Consider the following 22,148-nt stretch of genomic DNA (forward strand, 5'->3'; position numbering starts at 1 on the left):
GCCAAAGAGTGTTGTCAAAGTGCGAGCCTTCGTGTTATTTGATCACAAGTGCGAGACATCGCAAGTGTGAGCCAGCGAGCCATGACGTCACGACAATAGATAAGACTACGAGATTTTACTCGATTTGTGCGAGGTATCGGCTGAGATTTGTGGTGTACAATTCAAAAAACAACTATATAAGTCTAATAATGAATTATTGTGATGTTAAATAGACAATGTTAGCTATCAAGGAGCGACATTGTTTTTCATTGGGACCTTCGTCCCTTCAAGGCTAGGCCTATACACCATCCTAGCTAGTCTAGGCCTAGAGTAGTATAAGGCTAGCGCGACATGCGGACGTTGGTTAGTCTACAAACGTCGCCTAAATAATTGATTTTACCCGGCAGAACGAAAGAAGGAAACTCCGCTTTTCAGTCGTCTTAGGCCCTTGATTTTTGACAAACAATGACCTTTCAGAGGTCAAATTGCTGTCAAGAATATGAATTGGCTGCTTTGCAGCAAATAGGCCTAGGGCCTAGGCCTAGTTTGTAGTAGTATTTATTTAGTATAGGCCTAGGCCTAGTAGTAATAGTATCCTTCCTAGATATCAATCCGGCATTAAGAAAATCAATTATATGGCAATTTAAAATTAGTACTGCTTTATGATTGGATTGTAAAATGTTAGCCGTAGTAAATTTTATGAAATGTGAACGGTCCTAAAATCAAAAAAGGTTAGGCCTCAGTCCTCCTAGGGCCTACACCGGCCTATTCTATAGCCCCTCACTAGGCCTAGCTGCCTAATGGTAATGCCACCCAACGTGAGTGGATCCCCAGCTAAAACAAAACTTGCATTCATTGGATGCAAACCACTAAAAAGAATTTACAATTAAGAATATTTTGGGACACATTACTTATTTTAACCATAAAATGCTGTTAATATAGTACCTGCTGTTCAAGACTTGGTCCATTTTGGTTGGGTCCATTACTCATAACTGAAATTATTTGACTAAAAGTGATCTTAGTGAAATTATGAGAGAGGCTTCTTTCTCGGCAGCACACAGAGGAGAAAGAATGAGACCGGAAATTGTGTAGACATGTTAATTGAAATCGCTACCAAATAAAGAAGATAAAAATTACTAAACTTAAAGATAACCTTTAGAAAATTATTATTGACGAAACCTATGATTTTATAGACAATTTAAATACATCATTTATTTATTCATTAAATGTAATAATGTTTTCAAGAATTTATCTAATTTTCCTTTACACTTTGACCTGTCTCTTTTAATCCTTATTGGCAAGGTATACATATATGTTTTGTTGTACTGATAATTGTATCACAAAAAATCACAATTTTCTTCTTTTAATCATTGTATACGATTTTGTTAAATAAAAAACAAATAATTATGGTTTATTATGTTGAAGTTATTATGTTTTATTTATTTTAATAAGTGGATATCCTTTAGCATGTAAATTTTCGTCTTAACCGCTATGCTTCAATGCTCCATTTGTGATGTCCTCCACATACAGTTGTGCTTTATTAAGTAGGTAGGGTAGGGCCTAGGCCTAGCTAGGTAGGCGGTAATTTTTGATATTAGGAGTAGCTGTTTCTTTCTTTCATACCAGCTTTAAGGTGTTACAAGGCTAGCCATAGGCCTAATAATAGTAATACTAACTAGTTCTAATTAGGCCAACCTAAATAAATATATTTATATAGCCTAAGCTAGTAGTAGTAGGCCTAGCTAGTAGTAGCAGGGCTAGGCCTATTCCCCCAGAGAGGCCTACTACCAAGTCTACAGGGGGCTAAGCCTAGCCTAATACTTCTACTACTAACTAGGCCAAGGCAGTCCTCTGAACTCTTCCTGCCCTACCGTAGGGCCTACTCTACACTCAGGTTCGTACAATGTCAATGCATTTCTGTGACTAGGGGCCTAGGTATATCTTTAGATCTCCGTAGTATATGAAAAATTTCTGTAGCAAAACCTAATAATTTGCCTTGTTGAGTGCAAGATGTTAGCATGGAGTTACAATTATTTGAAAATTTCACAATAATTTATCAGTAATTTGACAAGTACAAGTTGTCTAGGGACAATGTAAGTAAAGGTCTGATGGAAAAGTAATTTGTTCTGTTCTTTTTATATATGGGTCTAGACCTGTGATAAATTTCTGTAGTATTTTTTCTATTTCCGTACGTCCATAATTTTAAAAAATTTCGGTAGAAAATAGGCCAAACTACGGAAGTTCCGTACTTGAGAAGTCTGGTAGTACTGTAGTACTACTAAGTTAGGCCTATGATGGTTAAATAGGAAGCTGTTATTTCCAATGTAACAACAGATAAAATCACACTAGGCCTATACAATAGACTAGCAATATTTGTAGTTTCCTTTTATTAAAATGTACAGTAAAGGCTATTTTTAAACAAAGACTTTAAATAGAAATTTTGTAAATTTTTGAATTAAAAGATGAATAAATGACTTTGTGATTGAAAAAAAAAACAATCCTGCTATACAGTCTTTTGTGCTGTTGTTAAGCAAGAAGTAGTGTGTGCCATTATTGTTGACAAGTACAGATTTGTTAGTATAGTACTGTTGTATTCTTAAACTATAATTCAGTACCCACTTAATTCAAATTGTACATTAAATTCCAAAATAGGTAGGTGAGCTGGAAAGTTGCATGGATGCCCTTTTGCCAACAAATTGATTTTGATTAATTAAAACAAATTGGCCCAATTTTTTGTCCCTCTTGCGGGGTAGTAGACACTTTGCTATGATCATTGTAAATTGTAAGAATTTTTGGTGTAAAAGTAAATTTGGTTGGAGGAATGATGAGCTACCTGTCATTGGGTCAGGAGCTAAAGATAGAAATAAAATGCCTAGCCCATCCTAGAACGAATCAAACTATTGTATGGATAGGCCTTCTGGCAGACTTGTGACTTGAAAGTAGCCCAAAAAAAAAGTACTAGACAAGAACTATCTGTAGACACACACTTCTGCAGGGAGCCTATTTTTACATTATAAAATTGGTGTAAAGGAGCAAAGCATAACAGTCAAATTGCATTATTTTTTAATGTTTTATGATTGGGATTTGCTTAATATGAAATTCTAATTGTTTGTTTAATGTATTCTTGGTTATAGTGAAGCCATGGGACGTGTTATCCGAGGCCAGCGTAAGGGCGCTGGAAGCGTCTTCAAGTCTCACAACAAGCACAGAAAAGGTCCAGCACGGCTCAGAACTATTGATTTTGCTGAAAGACATGGATACATCAAAGGGATTGTAAAGGTTAATAAAATAGGTTTTTGGTTTACTTTTTTTTTCATATTTCTAAACCAAGATAGTTTTAGGGGTACTGAGTCGGTTTTGGGCCTCCTACTAGAGGAGTTCCACATGGAAGCGTCATATACAGTATACAGTATGCCTCATCTCTTCTTTCATATGGAGCTGACCAATTTGTGGATGACACTTCCCTGTCGCTCACAAGCAAACTGTATTTCTTTTAAAACTACTCTTTAGCTATTCTATTGATCAAATGAATGTATAAATTTTATTTTTTTTTCTTTATATTTACTGTATAGATTTTATCTTATTGGCCAGAGGTTTAGAGATGACCACTTGATGTGGCTTTAGCCATTATTATAAATGTACCATCTGGATTGACTCAACAAGTTGACATTTTACAAGTTAAACATTAGCTAATAATTGATACAATGATAAGCATAAATGTGCTACTGTAATCATGCTTATTTTGACATTTTATTGGGTATATTATTAATAATAATAAACTATAGACTCCATGGCTGTATAATTTTCAATTTAAATTAGCCATTCACTGCATAAGAATTTTGACATCTGCAGAGTTGTGCTTATGATATGCTTTTGTTATTTAATTTAGAAAGCTTCTCTGATTTATGGATAGATAATATTCTACTGGCAGCTGAATGTATCTAGTATTAAAGGATTATTTACAATGATTAGATACTTATTTGTTGAAATTTGAATCGTTTTTTTGTTTGTGTAAAGGACATAATACATGACCCTGGCCGTGGTGCTCCACTTGCTCGTGTTCAATTCCGTGACCCTTACAAGTTCAAGAAGAGGAATGAACTGATGATTGCTGCTGAAGGCATGTACACAGGACAGTTCATATACTGTGGAAAGAAAGGTATATTCAAATAATTATCTTCAGTATAATTCCTTTTTCCATTTAAATACAATGCCAGTTACTGGTAATACAAATGTGTACACAATTTAAGGGTGACAAATAATTGATAACTGTATTTATTATTAGCCTACACAGATTTTAAGGCACTACAGTTGTGAAACGGTACCAAGTAGTAATTTATACTTGCGTATGCTTTATCCCACCCACTGTTTGGCATTTAAGTTTCTGCTGCCCGATGCTCACCTTTTGTTTTTTTTTATGATTCGGAGACACAATCAGTAGTTTTGGCCATCCACATTATGTCCTGAATTTTACTTGTTTTGCGTTTTCAAACAATTCTGTAAGTTAAATACCATAATCTTATGTATATAAGTATAGATTTGTAAGTGCTTTGCAAATAATTTTACAATCCTACCATGTTAATGTGTTTTTGTATATTTATGTTTGTAAATTTGAAATGGTTGAAATACATGATAAAAATCTTCTTTGCCTACAAACATTTTTCCACATCTGCTTCATCATATTTTTGTCGACAATTTTTGCCCATTGATGCGATTGTGAAATTAAACACAATTAAAAACATTATATTTAAAATTATTTATTGCAGCTGCTCTTGCAATTGGTAACGTGATGCCAATTGGAAGCATGCCAGAAGGAACAATTGTTTGCGCCGTTGAGGAGAAAACAGGTGATCGGGGTACACTTGCACGAGCATCTGGTAACTATGCTACTGTTATTTCACACAATCCAGACACCAAGAAAAGTCGTATCAAGTTGCCATCTGGTGCCAAAAAGGTTGTACACTCCACCAACCGTGCAATGGTCGGTAAGTAATGATTTTTGCAAGTTGTTCTATCAGGTCTTGCATAAATGCATACATGTTATACTGTACATTGAATAGCAAACTATTTTTGAGATATTGTCAGAGGAGGCCTGAAATATATTTATGTTGTGTTAAGGGAAATGGCTCTGCCAAAACCATCCAGGAGTTGTGTGCGAGTTTCACATGGTTGTAAAAGTGTTGAAGATTTGCTGCCCCTGGCAAATAATCAATCTACTTACTTAGGTGTCCTCCATCTGACATTATGAATGGTTTCTAGAAGATTGTTAAAAGTTATATTTGCCAAAACTCTATGCTCTATTGATGATGGTGGTGATGATAAGACTGTAGCTAACTTATTTGAGAGATCGATACGTTGCTATGTTATGATTGTAATCGAGTTATCGACGCATGCGCGTTTGCCGATTTCTGCTTATCTTGTTGTCAAGTAGGTTACGTAACGGTGAGATAATTACGATCGCGGCGAGGAGGTCTGTACCTTTGATCTTCGCTCGATGTTACTCCTTCTGTTCTATTTTCTCTATGGTCAGAGTAGGCCTGAAAAATGCATTTTGCAATTAGCAAAATATTTCTGCCAAAACCATCTAGAAAAGTTAATAGACAAAGAAAAAAACAAAACATGGAGGGTGTCATTAGGCCCTTGCCTGAGATCCTTTCACATGATTGTCAAGTTCAGTAATCTGTTGGACATGCTTTATACACTACGTAATGTGAGGAGGAATTAGAGGTTTCTTAAAGGGAGATTTAATGGTTGTGATGGGCATCTGTTCAATTTCAGTCACAGTAACAGAATTTTTTCTCTGACCAAAAACAACTCCAGTCAAGAGACTTGGATTATGTAGACCATCTTGCTTGGATATTTGTCTTGTGAACGGTGGTCATTTAATAAACTTCATTGACCTTGAGCCTAAAATTATTGTAAAAAATTATCGGCAGATGGTGTGTTTAAAAACCTCCGTTGTTTATTCGAATACAAACATCTGATTTTTGAATTGATTTATTTGCATCTCTTAAAATTACAGCAAAAACACGTCATTAAAAAAAAAAATTGCAAATGAATGTAATGTGCTTTCAGTTTAAAGGTAAAGTTAGCATCGTACACATTATGGAACTCGGTGGGAATGAGATGTTAGGATCCTGTCATACTAAGCCTTGACATTGTGTGGTAGGGTGACCAGTAACCAGTAGAAGTAATGTTCGTAAATGTAACGTTTATCAAAATCCCATTTCCAGGTATTGCTGCTGGCGGTGGACGTATTGACAAACCACTGCTCAAGGCTGGTCGAGCCTACCACAAATACAAGGCCAAAAGAAACTGCTGGCCTACTGTACGTGGTGTGTGCATGAACCCTGTGGAACATCCTCATGGTGGTGGTAACCATCAGCATATTGGTGCACCTTCAACCGTCAGAAGAGATACTTCAGCTGGTCGCAAGGTCGGTTTGATCGCTGCTCGTCGTACTGGTAGACTTAGAGGAACCAAGAAGATCAAGGACAAGGAATAGAAAGTTTATAGCAGTGTACTGTAATTATTACAAATTCAATGAGCATTTAAAAAATACACACATGGAGAAATAAGCTGTTTTGTGTTATTTATTTACTATGTGTTTGGTAGTCAAGAAATAGTGATGTTTGCCAAAAACTGTTAGATTGGCAAATAAGATACAAATTATTTAATATTTGAAAACTGGAGAAATGAGGTGTGTTGAACAATCGATTTTTCTAAGACGTTGAGGGAGTGATGGATGAAGAACCTGCGAACAGTTAGTAAGATTTTATTAGTTAGAAATTATTCAAATTTTTGAATATTTAAAGTGAGGGAAACACCCCTTAAGTGTTTTAGAAAAATCGGTTTTCTTTGACTGCCCGGCTTGGATGGGTGTAGACTTTCAGTTGCAATGTACAATCTAGTACCAATTGAAGACCTTAAAATAAAATCTCATAATTTTACATACTGCAGTTCAATTAAACTACAGTGCTGTACAGACCAGTGCTGTAATATGGCTTCCTGCTAACATTACATCATTACACTGTGTATGTTCTCAAACGATGAACTCGGCAAAGCCATTAAGTCTACTATGATGTAGCTAAGAAATGCATAGACCATACAGTACAAACCTATAGACTATGTTCACACACAACACACGATAAAAGTCTACAGTACTGTATTGTAATATTAATACACAAAACATGATACTGTATGGTGGTCACATTCAGTAGCATTCTATCTCAAATATTATGATATACATTGTACTGTAATATAATTTTCGTTTTAATCCCTTTCATCTCCCAAGCAACATATTTCAATAATAATTATTGTACAGTACAGTATTAATTTTCTTTGTAATACTGAATCAATCTGTTCGCTTGAGTTTTTCCTGTCTCCATTGCACCATGTGCTGTAGAATAAAATTCTGGGTGGATATGCTCTCCAGCAAACATCATCATAGGATTCTGATGGGGAAAGAAATCAAATTTAATCGTTATAGTGAACAAATGTACTATATGGAAATTTACTACAAAAACATTCTAGTGTTCTAGGGATCGCAATACATAAATGTTTGACTACTGATGGAATTTAATAGCAGATAAATATTGAACTACGGAACTGTCATACCTGTACGTTTGGAATGGGCTCTGCCAGCTGATCATATTCATTGCCACACACATCTACTGATGCATAGGAGTACGAACCAAGTATGTAAGGACTGCTTTTCCATCTTGTACATTTAACCCATTCCAGATCTGTAATTTGTGTATCCTTCAAGAACTTGGACAGTAACTCGATACACACCTAACACAGGACACAAAGAACATGCAAGACAGAGTGCAAGACATAATTATTTGCTACTTTGCTATTGCTAGTCTAAGTTATTGACACAACATTACCTTTCCAACAAATTGTTCAGAAAGAGTTTCCATGTATTCTGCTGCTGCTCCTGAAATCCAGCCAACAAGAATACACGGAAACCCTCCAATCGTATCAAATCCCTTGATATATCTGAACCAAGAGCCCTCTACGTCAAACAAACAATGACTATTTCTTTGATCTCTTGACACATTGCCAAACTTCAATTCAGTTTCTTCACATTCATCATCACAATTTTCTGAAACATCCCAAAGGAATTGGAAGCCAGAAAAGTCTGCTTGGCTTTTCCAAAATGGAGATTTGAATTTTAGAAAGACCTTGTTCACAGTTCCAAATCCTAAATTCTCAATAGCATGCAATTGTTTACATGGTAGTTGTGGCATAAATAAAGTCTGTGAGTGCTTCTTTAGATATCCTAATGAACATGTAATAATCACATGATCAGCAAAATATTTAGTTCCATTTTTGCAAATGACATGAATAGCTTTCCCAACATTTACAGAATCGTCCTTCCGAGCACCCAGGAATTTATGTTTTGTAACATCTACAAATTCTTTCTTTTCAGCATTCATAGATTTTTCCTTTCCATATTTTACATACTGTTCCTTCCCAACATATGTGAATTCTTCTGATTTCTTTCCATCTATTGGTTGTTTAGCATCACTGTTTTTGCATTTAAAGCCTTCAGAAAAACAACTTTTTTTCCACTTAATACGGACTACTGGTGTGTTGCACTTTAACAGATTGGAAGGAATGCACTTTACCATAGCATCAATGACTCCCTGAAATCCATTGTCATTGAAATTTACTGGAGAAGTTCTAAAATTGGAAACTTCATTAGCAAATGACCTAAGTGACACTTCACTTAGATCAGTGCAAGCCAATTCGACGCACTGGTATTTACTGTTCCATTCAAATACAGACAACCATTCTTCCTTAGTTATAACATTGGAAATATCTGACTTCCTCAGCTCTTCTAAGAAACATTCCTTAAGATCTTTTTTTAAATTAGAACGGTAATGTGCTTCATTCATTCCTAGCTGTTCATTACAGGAAAAATGATGAGATTCACTATGTCCTTTACGTTGGTAGGTCACACTTGCTGTCTGTGACAACTCCACAAATTTCTTTTCAGCACTATCTAGAATTATCAAAAGTTGTTGAACAGTGTCACTGTCGAGCACTTTTCCACTTTCTGTGAAAAAGAAGTCATCACCAGAATATGGTAGAATATGTTTACTGTCAGCTTGAGTATCTTTGTTGGTCATGATGCCTTTATAATCTTTAGTATCTCTGCAATCTTTCAAACTTGCATTTGTATTGCGTATCACCTGTAATTAATGATAAATTCAACGTAAATTTAATGTACAGTATTCATAATCTTAAGATTTTAGATACAAAATGAAGATGGGTGTCTCAAATACTCTCTTATTTGAAACAAAATAACTGCATAATGATTCATTATCAGGCAGAAGCTTGTTGTATTAACATTGTTTATTGCCAATGTTGACTTGATACATTAATTACAAAGTTTGTGCAGGTACAGTACCTGTAAAAGTTGATGATCCCGTGCAAAATTATACAACATGTTATCCTCCCCATGGATCCAATTTGCACCAAGCTCAAGACTACGTCCTGGAATATTCAAATAAGATAATTAATAACAGTTCTTATTGACTAATTATTTTCCAAAAAAATTTAGCTGCACATTACTTAGTTTGATAAATGAAATGCTTAAATTGTAGCAGTTTCAATTCGGTGGCATATCTAAGGGCTTGCGCCCCCCCCCCCCCCCCCCCCAAAAACACCACAAAAATCACTTGCAAGTAGTTAAAAAAATCACCTTATTTTGCGAATTTTAGTCAAATTATCATCGAGGTTCCCCCACTTTACCTTCACGCCCACACCCCATCAGCACCCCCATTTCAAGACTTCTAGATACGCCACTGTTTCAGTTGTCATTACAGCAAGATACTGTACCAGTAACATTCTCTTTTGGCATGTAAAGCAATGGCACAATAACTACCTCTATGTGAAAATGTTTCACCATAGTATATAAGCATAGGCACCTATAGATACCTAGAAATATTGCTGTGTTCTCCAACAAAATGATTGGCTTTCTCTCTGACAGGGGCCCCAGGGGCCCTGTTGACCCCTTCTGGTTCTGGCACATTTTATCTGAGTTTAGTGTCTTTAGGATAAAAAAGGATACCACATCGCACAAGGGGTGGTGCCAGAGTACCTGCTGGGGAGAGCTGGTCCTCTTCGGTCGGGGTGGAAAACTGCAATTCCTTGGGGAGAAAAAAATATATATGTACTTTCTACATATAGCTGACTAAATTGGCATAAATTTCTGGACCACTTTTTGAAAGATTTTGAGTGACGCCCGACCACGCCCACTTTGCTCTCGTCGGGGACAACGTTCCCACCCCCTCCCCGTAGGGGACCGCATGCCCAGGCAAATCCTAGCGCCACCCCTGCTGCACCAGCATCTATCAAATGCACTACCTACCTACAATGTGGTGTATTAATAATATAGTGTCAGCTATACCTCCATGGTCAGACCCACCTTCTACGTAACTTGTAAGAATTCTGCCACCTAACCGTTCTGTAGCTTCAAGAAGCAATATATCAAACATCTCAGACTTGATGAGAGTATCAGCAGCTGATAATCCAGCTATGCCTCCTCCAACGATTAACACTGAAGCTTTCTCCTGACTAGGCATACTCATCTTGCTTGTAGATACGTGGTGGTTCACGGCAGCCTACTCTGGTTGCACGTGCTTTGTTAAGCCACGTGTTCAAAGCCGAATAATCGTGGCCGCAGCCTACTGGAATGAAATTTATAAATTATTAAACAGAATATGTAAATACATGATTAATTTTTAATTAATAATTCGCTTTTGAATTTCTGTATCCTCCTCAAAATGCTCAATAGCATCAGATGAAAACAGTAGGCAAACCCCTAGATAAACTGTCGTGACCACTGACCCGTGACTGTCAGCTTGGAAGAGGAGGACTATACCATTTGTAGAATAGGGATGACCAAAGTAAGTTATAATGTAATAATAGGCCTACACTAGCAAAGAGAGTGATCCAATCATAACCCAGCAAACACAAAATGTTCGCGAACGTTGTGGTTTGGTAGGTCACAAAATAACGTTTACATAACGTTGTAAGAAAGTTTAAACGTTATGACGATGTGAAATTAGGTTATAAAATGATCCTACAAAATACCGTTTTTAACACCAAACTGTGAACTTATAACTTTCTTCATTGTTAGCTGGGAGTACTATCACATCATTAAACTGGGATATACTCTTTCAGAATAGCACTGGTCAAAGGGTTATAGTGGTCATTCAAGATAAATATATAAACCGTAGTTAAAACTCATAGTTATGAGTAATTCTGGTTTTAAACTACAGTACTATATGCACAAAATGCCAGAAAACCATCATTTTACCTTAGACCCATGTCTGTGTTAATTCATATCTCAGAATGCCCAACTTTATTTATTATTATTATTATTATTATTATTATTATTATTATTATTATTATTATTATTATTATTATTATTATTATTAATATTATTATTATTATTATTATTATTATTATTATTATTATTATTATTGTGATGTAAATTTAACACAAATAGTTTAACGAAAGTAGATATATTTTTTTTATTTGTTTATTCCCCGACAGAATGTACTCGTCTTCCCCGACCGGTGGGGGGGGGGGGTGGGGGTAAACTTTCCCGACGGGGTCTATAGCCCCCCTCTGGCGCCACCACTGCCAAGCAGCATCCCGCAGTCACAATTGTGTTGTCATTAAAATTATCATACATTGGATCCGTCAAAATGTCTAATTAGTTCAATATTATGACGTCAATGGATTGTTTTCATGCGAACAATAATCATGTGTGCACGATTGATTTATCGCTTAACAAAATACAAAAGCAGGCCTAGTCTATAGGCCCTACCGCGCAACAGCTGCTGTAGTTATAGGCAAATTACTGTTCCTGACTATTACTTAATGATACATAAATAACATAAATCAACCTCCATTTGTGTCGTATGGCCTGCTGCTGTATTCTGACTTTGCGACGAAAAAACATCTGATTGCAGTATCATTTTGTATGATTACATGTTCATGCACTAGTATTCAGTTATGGATTCGCCAGCAGTGGCAGACGAGGTATTGAACCTAAATGTTGGGGGTTGCATCTATACAACAAGCCGCTCTACGTTGACACGTTTTCCGGATTCAATGCTAGGATCAATGTTCAGTGACCGCTTACCATCTAACGTTGATGATTGCAATCGCTACGTCATTGACGGAGACGGTCCAACATTTCGACACATTCTAAATTTCCTCCGTCGATCAAAGCTTATCCTTCCTGATAATTTTCAAGAGTGGGATATCCTATCGGCTGAAGCAGACTTCTACCAGATACAAGAACTCATCCAACTTATCGACGAAACAAGAGAACAAAATCGACAGTCACAGATTGAAGAGCAAGAAGCTATTAAATCATACGAATTCTTAGAGGTAGAATTTGAATGCGCCAATGGACAGTGGCTGATATTTGGCAAACCAAAGCTTGTTGGTCAATTATCAGCAATTAAATGTTGTTTTGCGCAACTTGCAAACTATAAGAGTCAACTGAAAAAGGCCGAGGTTTATGGATTGACAACCCCCAGAGGAAAATCTGTAAAGCGATTACAATTGTTCAAAGAAATAACCGAACTTGGCTTTATGTTGGTTTGCACGTCCTCTAGTGGTGGTGACGAACGTTCAACAGACAGGTGGACGTTTTCAAGACATGTTGCCGAGGATTTCTTAAACATATGATCCATTACAATTGAGTCACTGAGACAGAATTAGTTCTCAATTTTACTGGAATTATTTTTCTGCTCCAGGTTACAGTATCATAGGCATAGAGGACTAATTTTGGCATCTTGGGATTTCTCATTTTGGCTTATCTATAAAATTCTCAGTCGTAATGCGTTATAATTCAATTTAAAAAAATGTAGTCCTACTTATTGGTGGGCAACAAATAATACTAAAAACCGTTTCAGCTATTAGGCCTAAGCAGGCCTAGAATCAATTTCAGAAAAATACTACTCAATTTATAGCAACTTCAGTACATCCTACACTTAGCACTTGATTCTTTATTCGCCAATAGTTGACTTTTCATCTTGTACAGTATTATCGTCAGAGCAACATAACTGATTCAGTCGGCTAATGGGAGCCATTGTGTGCACTGCTTGGATGTCAATTCATTGGTCCGGTTCAATTCCAACCAGATAGGCCTACGACTACTGTCTTAATTAAGGAGGTATTAACTAAATATCCCTCCTAGCCTTAATTAACCAACTGGACCATTGAGGTTTTTGTTGGAAGTTCGTATCCGATTTGAGGCAATTGATTTCACAATCGGTATGCCGATAAAACATGAAGAGTACGGTATTCGACCGAAAAACGTAAAACAGAGATAAAAAAGATCAATGTGATACGCCCTCTTCCAATTAAACGTCCAGCAAAGACGAGATCTCTAAAGAGAAAAGTGTTGTTACACAAAGAGATATAAAACCATACACCACCTTGCGGTTAGGGCCTAATGATTTATACGTATAATTGTAAAAGGTAAAGAAGAGGAATCTGCGAATGTAAACAAAATGTTTTCTTATACTGTATATAAAAACATAGATTATATGAAATACAAGCCTTAATTTCAGTTTGTGGCTGTTTCATAAGAACCGAAATTATCCTGAGCTAACAACTTTTCGTTAAATACTGTAATAACGTTGCAGTTTTTGGTTCAAACGGGTTTTTAAGTAGTTATACATCGTATAACGTAATTTTAAAAATAAGTTGCTGCCACCTTCGGGTTCAAACGGGTTTTTATACATCGTATTACGTATTTTAGAACTAAATTGCTGTCAGAATCATTGTATTAACCTAATTTTCTGACAACCTTACCACAACGTTCGCGCGTGTTACTTTGTGTTAGCTGGTATGGACATTCGACCAACCGACCCTGATTTGAATGGGGGGATAGGCTGTCAGAATGCATGATCATGCAAGTTTCTCATAATTATTATAGTGATGCGATAAAATCTCCTAATTTTTGTTCGCTGTTTTCAGATTTTCAGATGTTTGTACAGGCATAGTATTATGCCTATGTAAAAACAGTTGTAGTTGTAGAAAATCTGAAAACAGCGAACAAAGAAGGACCATGTCCTAACCGTGTCACTCTCCAAACAAAGAGGAGAAATTAAGTGCATTGCCCATGGGACGAAACCCTCCGTCGCGTCGGTCCGAGCGAAAGCATCTCCTATCTATTACAAATTGTAGGTTACTTTCAAAATTACGTCAAGGCTTATAGTGGAATAAATAATTCTGTATTGCCGAGTGGGTTAGGCCCGGATGAGGAATAGATATTTTCTCCATATGACCAAGATATTACATGATAATCATACAATTCCTCCTCTAAATAAAGATTGAAGTATCCGACCGTAATAACCTGTCTGTCCTATACCATTAATGTTATCGTAGTGAATACCCTTGGGCGATGTCCCGGTGGCAACATTATAAGTAGGGCCTACAATATGCACTAATACAACAAAAGCCAACTTGACATTTCCAAATTTCTTATAGCTCTATGATATTTCTGTACTTACGGCACCCGTGTGAGTTGATATGAGCATACTACAATAATTCTGGATTTATAATAATGTGTCATGTCTGAACATAATACGGGCCACGCTGGCCAAAATGCAAAAATGCGGAGCATGCCCAACATAAGAAAAAAAAATGTAAAACTATAACAAAAACAAGCTGACTTTTAATGTTATACCTGTGTTGAAGTTTTAGATAATCGTATGTCGTTGGTAACATATTTGATCCTTTTCAATAGAGTATGTTGTGTGTATTATTAAGGCCTAGGCCTAATTGAAATTTTATATCACGACAGACGTTAACACAGATGTTGCCATAACATTAACATATTGGAAGTAGAGAAAAGTATATTGTAGTTCAGTAAACAACAAACAGTTATTATTTAACTATAACATCGCTTAAATTGAAGCTTGCGTAAGTTATTAAGTCATGTCAGATTTGATTTTCATTTGTATAATAAATACTTAGACTGACTCAAATCAACTACAATAGCTTTTGTGTTTGAATTAATTAAATTTTCCTTTGCAGTCCCTCCTGTTAACCATTATCAATTATCAAATTTAATTCAATATAAAAAATGTAGAAAAAAAAATAAAAACAATTTCACGATAGATTTATAATATTTGGTTAATAAATAACTTAAAAGTAATCCCAAAGAGGTTAAAGGTGTCTCATTATGGGATGGTCGAGATGATAATTTTGAATGCCATATCTTCAAGACTGAAAATGGTATAAATCCTCGCATTATACTAAAATATACAAATATTTTCACGACAAAAACGTGTTAAATATTGGCAAAATTCAGTAAATATTTTGTACCAAAGGGAACTGTTGGATGTACTAAAACAAGATTGAGTTCCTTTCCCATAGATAATGATATTTTTCGAAGAAATTCGCGAGCAAATTGATGATGGTAAATTCATGTTTTCAGCGAGCAGTTGTCGCCGAATGCGTTCAGCCTATGGAGTGAGTGATGAGGAAAGGGTTTCGCTAATATTATGTGCACCGGATTGTCAGTATGGATCTAATAATCACATAATTAAATAAAATCACCGGCGCCTTACATTTGGCAAATGTGTGTACAGAAATCATATATCTTTAATTTATATATTTTTTCACTATAATAGTTTTGACGACTTTTGAGGTATCTATAATTCAATTAAAAAACAATGATTCATTGGTAATTCTTGTAACTGATCATTGGTAAAATATGTTATATTTTATATATTTATCGTGTTATCCTCGACAGCCCCCGCTCAACAATATTATTGTATTTATTTAACTTGTCAGACAATTGGAAGTAAATAAATAAATAAAAACTAGAAGACGTTTGGTTCAGGTAATGATATCCTGGTTTGAATCTAAATCTTTCACAATAAATTAGTTTAACGAATAATGTTGGCCATTATTATACCGATTTCTTTTTTTCTTGTGCTATAATATTGTAGGCATTAATTTCAAACGGAAAAAATGGATTCATACAGTTCTGTCCAGATTGTCATTTTTTTGACAAAAAACTTACCGTATGCCTATATGTCATGATATGATGTCATCATGCCCAAATGTCACGTGTTTTGTCAAATAAAATTTGGTATACAGGGATTAACGTCTGACATATGTTGTAGACCTGTAAGTTTGTATCTGGTCATTACAAGATGGCATTATAGAAATCAGCATAATTCATATTATTATTATTATTATTATTATTATTATTATTATTATTATTATTATATTTTTCACATTACCGATAATTTAATCAGGATATCCTTTAAAATGTTGGTTAATTTGAGTGGGGAAGAAGGTTAGGACCCTTGACCCGTGGCTGCGCCACTGCAAGTGGCCGTGTTTATCCTTCATGAAAGTATTGGAAGCTTGGAAACTCTGGGAAAGTACTGTATCTGCAAATCCACTTGACATACCGAAACATATTAATCCCATAATGCAAAAAAAATAAAAAATAAAATAAAATAAAATATGCATTCCCAGAGGGCGATCCAAAAATTTCAAAAAGCATTCAGAATAAAGGTCTATTGTGAGACACTTATAGTTAAATGCCGTTTTAAAGACCCGATACTGGACTGCTTTTTCATATGGTGATCTACATTGTATATCTTCTCTCATGTTCTGGAATTATAATCAGATTTCGATAAATGCAAACATATTTTACTTTAAGTTGTTTCTAATGATGAATATTTTTGCATGAGTATATAGCACTAACTTTGTAAACTTTAGGCCCTCCTGTGTCCATTTTGCTTGTTTTTAGTTTAGATATTTTCCTGTATCTTTTGTTGCGCCTCAATTTTTGTTTATGAATATTAATTGTAGTGCAAATAATTAAAGGAAAGAAAGTTTCACTACGGTGAGTTGGTTAGAGAGCTATATAAAACTAACATAGGCCTACTGTAGCCTACATTATTTCAGCTAAAACATGAGCATTTAAAAATAAAAAGGACCAAGTGAGTTTTAATTGGAATAGGGATTTCATCATCAACATCATCATCATCACACCACCATCGTCACCACTATCATCCCTATCTTCCACATGATGATGATGATGATGATGATTATCATCATCATCATCATCAAAATAATAATAATCATCATCATCATTAGTGGCGTAATGCCCGTGAGCTCTCGGGGGCGCAGACCCGGGCCCCTACTCAAAAAGGGCTCCTTCGTACTAGTGACTGCATCTTTATTACCGAGTCTTAATAATTAACTGTAGCATAACGCATGATGTGCTTTCTGCATGGGGGAAGTCCAAGGACAGGTCACAATGTGTTACTAACCAGACTGTACTCGACAATACGTTAACTTTTTTCTATAATTTTCTAAAACCAAACAGACCAAAATTCCACAAACACACTCTTTGGCACATTAGAAGGCTCTGCAATAAATACCGGTATGCAGTCACTAGTAGGCCTATAAGGTGAGTGGGGCCCCTCGTACTACGACCCAGCATTTTATTATGGAGCTTTGACCAGTTATGTAACGCCTGTGTGCTTTATGGGGAAACGCCCAGTTCCAAAAGTACAGATGAGCCCCCTACGAGGCCACGTGCCCTCTTGCACCCTAATATACGACGTTTTTGACAATACAATACATTTTCTTTTAATTTGCAAAAATGAATGGGGCCCCGGCTGGCTGCATACCAGGGCTACTAATAATTCGGATGATAACCTCTTTCCAGAGGTGTTATCACTCCTTAAGTTGATGCTGGTCTGTCCAGTTACCTCATGCGAGTGAACGCAGCTTCTCAACATTAGGCGACTCAAGACCTGGTTGAGAAACAACATGACGCAAAGGAGGCTAAACTCTTGTGCAGTGGCCAACATCCACAAGCCAATGCTGGATGACATTGACATTATGGAACTGGCCAAAGAATTTGTTTCTCGATCAGAATCTCGTAAAAACAAGTTTGGCCATTTCATTTAAGCAGTTGCGTGAATAGCGCATATAAATACTCATTATTTTTATTATGTTTAATACTTTACAAAACCATGTTAATACCAGTAGTAATAAAAACAAAACAAAATAGGCACTAAGAGGTTTATTGTTCATAAGCGAATGTATTATTATAAAAGTGTAAAATGAAGAAAGTCAATAAAAACCTATAAAATATTTACTTATTCTTCCACTTCTCTTTTTGCTCCACATCAATGACCTCCCTCATGGCATTCAACAAAGAAGCGTTGTGAATATCTCACAGATACAGATATGCCATATTGTTAATGGTAAACTTTATTTTCATTTTGATCAAAATTTCACTAAAAGTAGTAATCAAATTGCACCAATTTATTTTGCAAAAACAAGGTTTTCAGCTTCAGAGGGGGCACATCCCCTGTCGCACAAGCGCACACATTGGCGCTAACACACCAATCATCCCCCCCCCCCCCTCAAATGAAAAAATAACATCGGGTTGTATTGGTCGAAAGTATCCGGGCGAAAAAAAACCGAAAAACTAGAACGATTGAATGACGTAATCGTACATTAATTAAGTCGACCCGGAAGTTCACATCAGATTGTAAACACCGCCAACCAAGAGTTGTGTATTTGTATTGAACCTCCCTGGTAATTATTTATGTAGTGAGTAAGCTAATTTTCTGTCCAATCAGACTCTAATTTGAACATACCTGGTTTGTTCAGCACTTCACATGGGATTGACATGTGTTAGTTATGCTCTTCATTCTCTGAATGATCTAATGTGAGAAACAAGGTATCAGCTAAAATACAGTTAAGCTCGATCAATTACCTGACTGGTGGTATAGTTAAAGCAAGGTGTGTGCCGCGCCCGACGAAGTCTGCTTTGCTGTGTGTATGACTGGAGGACCTTGACGTCGTAGGCCTGCGGATGGTAAGTATACGATTTTTAAGGTGCCGGTTAACTTATACTATTAGGGGGCCTATATATCTGTAATTTTAGATAGTTTATTAATTGTGATCTATTGACAATAGTTATTGAAGTTTGCTGTTCAGCCGGTCCACATTCCCGTAACAAAAATAGGTCCCACTATCCATATGCTATCTACCGTCCTCCATTAGGCGTACTGTGCGCAGAATCCTTATATTGGAAATTCCCTGGGAAAAGGATGGCACTATGAGAACCCGAGTAATGTCACGCGATCCACCACAGATCGTTTTAACAGGTCGTGTTAAAGACGTACTAGCATGATTTATAGTCTGTCATTATTAAAACCATATAAATAAATTAATTGTAATTAGTTTTCATGAAACAGGTCATGGAATACGGTATTTAATGTCTGTCTCTTATACACATCTAGATGTGTATAAGAGACAGACAACATGACGAAAATAACCTCTGAGGCCTGTCTCTTATACACATCTAGATGTGTATAAGAGACAGGAGAAATGGATGTGCGAGGGAATGAGAAACTAGCATTTTTTTTTTATTTGGCCTTAAAAATATTAAACGAGAACTCTGAAGACAAGACAATATTTATAACAGATGTATGGACAGCGAAAGATAATTGCAATTTGGAGGGAAAGAATGGCTTCATAGAGAATAGAAAAATCTTCATTGTCTTCATCGTATTAAGTGGAACATCTTCACACAACTTACAACACTAACTTCATTGGCTACCTATGATCCCGATTTTACTTGTTGACCTCGTTAGCCATCTGACACACTCTTGGTCAGTCTTAAATTAGATACTAGGGAGCTTTCGATTTGTGTGACGACTCATGCGTGACCGTCCTACCGTTCGTCCTACGTTCTCTGCATATGTAGATTTGGCAAAAAATTGCGTTCCAGAATCTACTCAACGGGGTGATCTTAATGTTCTCCCATGCGCAGATGACTTTTAGTGACGTCATTACGTTCTCCGTCCTACTGTAATTGTCGAAAGCTCCTAAGTACTAAAGAAGCTAAAGACTGATCATGATTTGCTACAACAGTTGAAGAGCATCTGTACCAATGTTAAAGTAAGTTTTACCCACAGATGGATTTGTGGTTTACTTAACTAAGAGATATACAGTAGAACCTTTGGTATAACCTTTGTTCAAAGTTTTTGTGTGTATATTATTCTATTTTAAATTTTTGTCCAGCCAAACACTCTTCTATTTACTTTTATCTTTTAACAAGATAGAGGATATACTGTAGATTACATATTGATGATGTCATGATTGACTTAAAGTCAGTCATGACATCATCAAATTTACCTATACCTTTTACCTACTACCTGCAATTTACCTACTACCTGCAATGTTCAGTAAAGTTGTTTATTGAAAGTCAACATTTTTATGGATCGTGTGCAGCACCGCCTACAGTACAGTACACTAGCTACTTACAAAGCCTTTAATTTCAGCCACAAAATGCAAACTACATTTCAACATTCAAATTGTACGCTGTACCATTAGACAAGCTTGAACTAGAACAGACACATCAATTGCTTTAATCTTGAAAAATTATTCATGATTGAAGATCTAATGTCTTAGTTATTAAGACATTAGAATTATTCAACTCTGATTCAAGAGATCCAAGGATAACCATATGGAACATCAGTGCATAGAGACCATATATTTATGCCCTATACGAATCCCCAACCACTATCAATACAGTAATGCAATTTACAGAAAAAGAATTTACGGAAAAGCCCATTTAAAACTGAACCAGTGTGTGTTTTTTTAAAGTGCGATACAAATGTTTATTTGCATTTTAAACATTTTTTCCATAATGGCAGATTGAAACCTCCCCTTCCCCCTAAATTTTTAAAAAGTAAACAAAAAACGGAGGGAAAAATGAAAATTATATTCATTCAATCTTAATTCTGAGAGTGGCAATTCCGGCCATGTACACTAGACAAGCTATTATATAATCATAATTTTTCTATTTTAGCCCCAAACAAGGTAGGGCTCAGGTGGTCTAGATTCTTAATTTGTGAAATCCCTTCCTGGACAGGGGCAGATCCTGTCTCTTATACACATCTAGATGTGTATAAGAGACAGCCTTAAAAATACGTACTGCACTCGGAAAACTGAACAGACATAATTCATGAGTCATGCGTGATTGTTATTCTTTACATTCGCTTTTAAAAGTGGGGTTTTAATTATAGAAGATGGGTCGAAAGTTGGGGGGGGGGGCAATCGATATAACAATACTCTAGGGGATCCGGGGGAATTCCCCTACAAAATTTTTTGTGCTCTAGATGCCCGAAAATAACCTCTGAGGCCTTTTGGCGATCAATTTTTTTCTTTTTACTTTTTCTTTCTTTTTTTTTTTTTGACTTTCAAAAAGTGGGGCTCGGGCTCCCCCCTGGATCCGCGCCTGCTGGACCCCTCTTTTTTGAATTCCTGGATCCACAACTGATTGTAATTAATTTTTGTTATTTACTCATCATGTTTCATATATTTGTATTAGTTTGTGTGAGGATATGAAATAAAACAAAATGAGCCAGCATTTGCTAGCTTTATGGGCTAACCCAGTTCTCCTTTCACTCTGGTTTTCATTTTAAGTTTGTGCTCCTTTTCTGTATCAATATAGTATTTTAGAATACATAAAATACATTACAATTAATTCATTTCTTTCAATTCAATCAATTGTGCAACAACCTTAAACTTATCAGCACCATATTCAGAGGAACAAAGGAGGTACTGTTCTGATCATGGAACTCTGATCATTAACCTCAAGGCGAGACTTTTTAAATCTTGTTTGTGAACTTAATTTTTTAATCGTGAGAGGAGAGCGGGAAAAAAAATGTTGTTTTCTTAAAGCACATAGTTTTGCCAAAAACATGCAGACGGAGGAGAAAATAAAAATAAAATTTTATTGCTGGATGTAAACAGTATATTAATTGGATGGTTAAATGCTTTAAACTTACGTAATTAGGAAGAAAACCTTAGGAATACATATCTTATTTTTAGAGATTTTAAGGCAGCGGCTTTCATAATAAAATCAAAGAAAAAATTTTATATTTTGTCTGGAATTTAAATTTTTTCATGGTGGTGGGTGCGCTAATTAGCCAAAAATAAAATCTTATTTTTGTTCAAAATTGTCATTATTGGCAGGCTGCGAGTTCGCTAATCAAGGTGTAAAAATGTCTCACCTTTCAGTCAATTTGTAGGACTGGAAACTAAGAAAATACTTAGCATAGGAATGAATT

At 35.9% G+C, this 22,148-nt stretch overlaps 5 protein-coding genes across 10 annotated transcripts in view; 3 read left to right on the forward strand and 2 right to left on the reverse strand.

The window, feature by feature from the left end:
* LOC117106870 (ATP-dependent RNA helicase DDX3X-like) overlaps nucleotides 1–1,056 on the reverse strand; it is a 20,066-nt gene extending 19,010 nt beyond the window's left edge. The window contains 1 exon segment of the mRNA XM_033248371.1: nucleotides 925–1,056. Within this exon segment, the coding sequence (XP_033104262.1) occupies nucleotides 925–969 (45 nt within the window). The 5' untranslated portion in view covers nucleotides 970–1,056.
* A 2,036-nt stretch (nucleotides 1,057–3,092) lies between these two features.
* Nucleotides 3,093–6,557, forward strand: LOC117106900 (60S ribosomal protein L8). The gene is made up of 4 exons (XM_033248422.1): nucleotides 3,093–3,258; nucleotides 3,997–4,138; nucleotides 4,746–4,964; nucleotides 6,213–6,557. The coding sequence occupies exons 1-4, from the start codon at nucleotides 3,121–3,123 to the stop codon at nucleotides 6,482–6,484; spliced, it is 771 nt and encodes a 256-aa protein (XP_033104313.1). The 5' UTR covers nucleotides 3,093–3,120; the 3' UTR covers nucleotides 6,485–6,557.
* A 2-nt stretch (nucleotides 6,558–6,559) lies between these two features.
* Nucleotides 6,560–10,926, reverse strand: LOC117106878 (spermine oxidase-like). 4 transcript variants are annotated; one of them, XM_033248384.1, is made up of 5 exons: nucleotides 10,361–10,926; nucleotides 9,398–9,483; nucleotides 7,869–9,179; nucleotides 7,597–7,773; nucleotides 6,560–7,433 (listed from the first exon to the last, which is right to left on the reverse strand). In XM_033248384.1, the coding sequence occupies exons 1-5, from the start codon at nucleotides 10,578–10,580 to the stop codon at nucleotides 7,311–7,313; spliced, it is 1,917 nt and encodes a 638-aa protein (XP_033104275.1). In that variant the 5' UTR covers nucleotides 10,581–10,926; the 3' UTR covers nucleotides 6,560–7,310. The 4 variants fall into 4 exon arrangements, with proteins under 4 accessions (XP_033104275.1, XP_033104283.1, XP_033104292.1 ...); XM_033248392.1 differs by having other exon boundaries at nucleotides 10,400–10,925; XM_033248401.1 differs by having other exon boundaries at nucleotides 10,418–10,924.
* An 882-nt stretch (nucleotides 10,927–11,808) lies between these two features.
* On the forward strand, nucleotides 11,809–15,015 carry LOC117106908 (BTB/POZ domain-containing protein KCTD6-like). The gene has a single exon (XM_033248435.1). The coding sequence runs from the start codon at nucleotides 12,016–12,018 to the stop codon at nucleotides 12,697–12,699; it is 684 nt and encodes a 227-aa protein (XP_033104326.1). The 5' UTR covers nucleotides 11,809–12,015; the 3' UTR covers nucleotides 12,700–15,015.
* Nucleotides 15,016–18,571: 3,556 nt separating this feature from the next.
* Nucleotides 18,572–22,148, forward strand: part of LOC117106917 (Na(+)/H(+) exchanger beta-like) — a 35,538-nt gene continuing 31,961 nt past the window's right edge. For 2 of the 3 annotated variants that reach the window (XM_033248449.1, XM_033248456.1), the window contains exon 1: nucleotides 18,572–18,883. The gene's annotated coding sequence lies outside the window, so the exon portion shown is untranslated. The remainder of the gene's footprint in view (nucleotides 18,884–22,148) is intronic. The other variant, XM_033248444.1, reaches the window with a different exon arrangement.

Source organism: Anneissia japonica, unplaced genomic scaffold (genome assembly GCF_011630105.1).
Source record: "Anneissia japonica isolate Jap-2015-1 unplaced genomic scaffold, ASM1163010v1 scaffold142_len1259957_cov175, whole genome shotgun sequence".
Classification (NCBI taxonomy): Eukaryota; Metazoa; Echinodermata; class Crinoidea; order Comatulida; family Comatulidae; genus Anneissia; species Anneissia japonica.

Excerpts from the sequence above, each read along its gene's own strand:
- LOC117106900 (XM_033248422.1), top strand. The coding sequence starts at position 3,121 with ATGGGACGTGTTATCCGAGGCCAGCGTAAGGGCGCTGGAAGCGTCTTC. Across the intron at positions 4,139-4,745 it reads CATATACTGTGGAAAGAAAG|CTGCTCTTGCAATTGGTAAC; the intron begins GTATATTCAAAT and ends TATTTATTGCAG. Across the intron at positions 4,965-6,212 it reads CACCAACCGTGCAATGGTCG|GTATTGCTGCTGGCGGTGGA; the intron begins GTAAGTAATGAT and ends TCCCATTTCCAG.
- LOC117106878 (XM_033248384.1), bottom strand. The coding sequence starts at position 10,580 with ATGAGTATGCCTAGTCAGGAGAAAGCTTCAGTGTTAATCGTTGGAGGA. Across the intron at positions 9,180-9,397 it reads GGGATCATCAACTTTTACAG|GTGATACGCAATACAAATGC; the intron begins GTACTGTACCTG and ends CATTAATTACAG. Across the intron at positions 7,434-7,596 it reads AGCCCATTCCAAACGTACAG|AATCCTATGATGATGTTTGC; the intron begins GTATGACAGTTC and ends TTTCCCCATCAG.
- LOC117106908 (XM_033248435.1), top strand. The coding sequence starts at position 12,016 with ATGGATTCGCCAGCAGTGGCAGACGAGGTATTGAACCTAAATGTTGGG.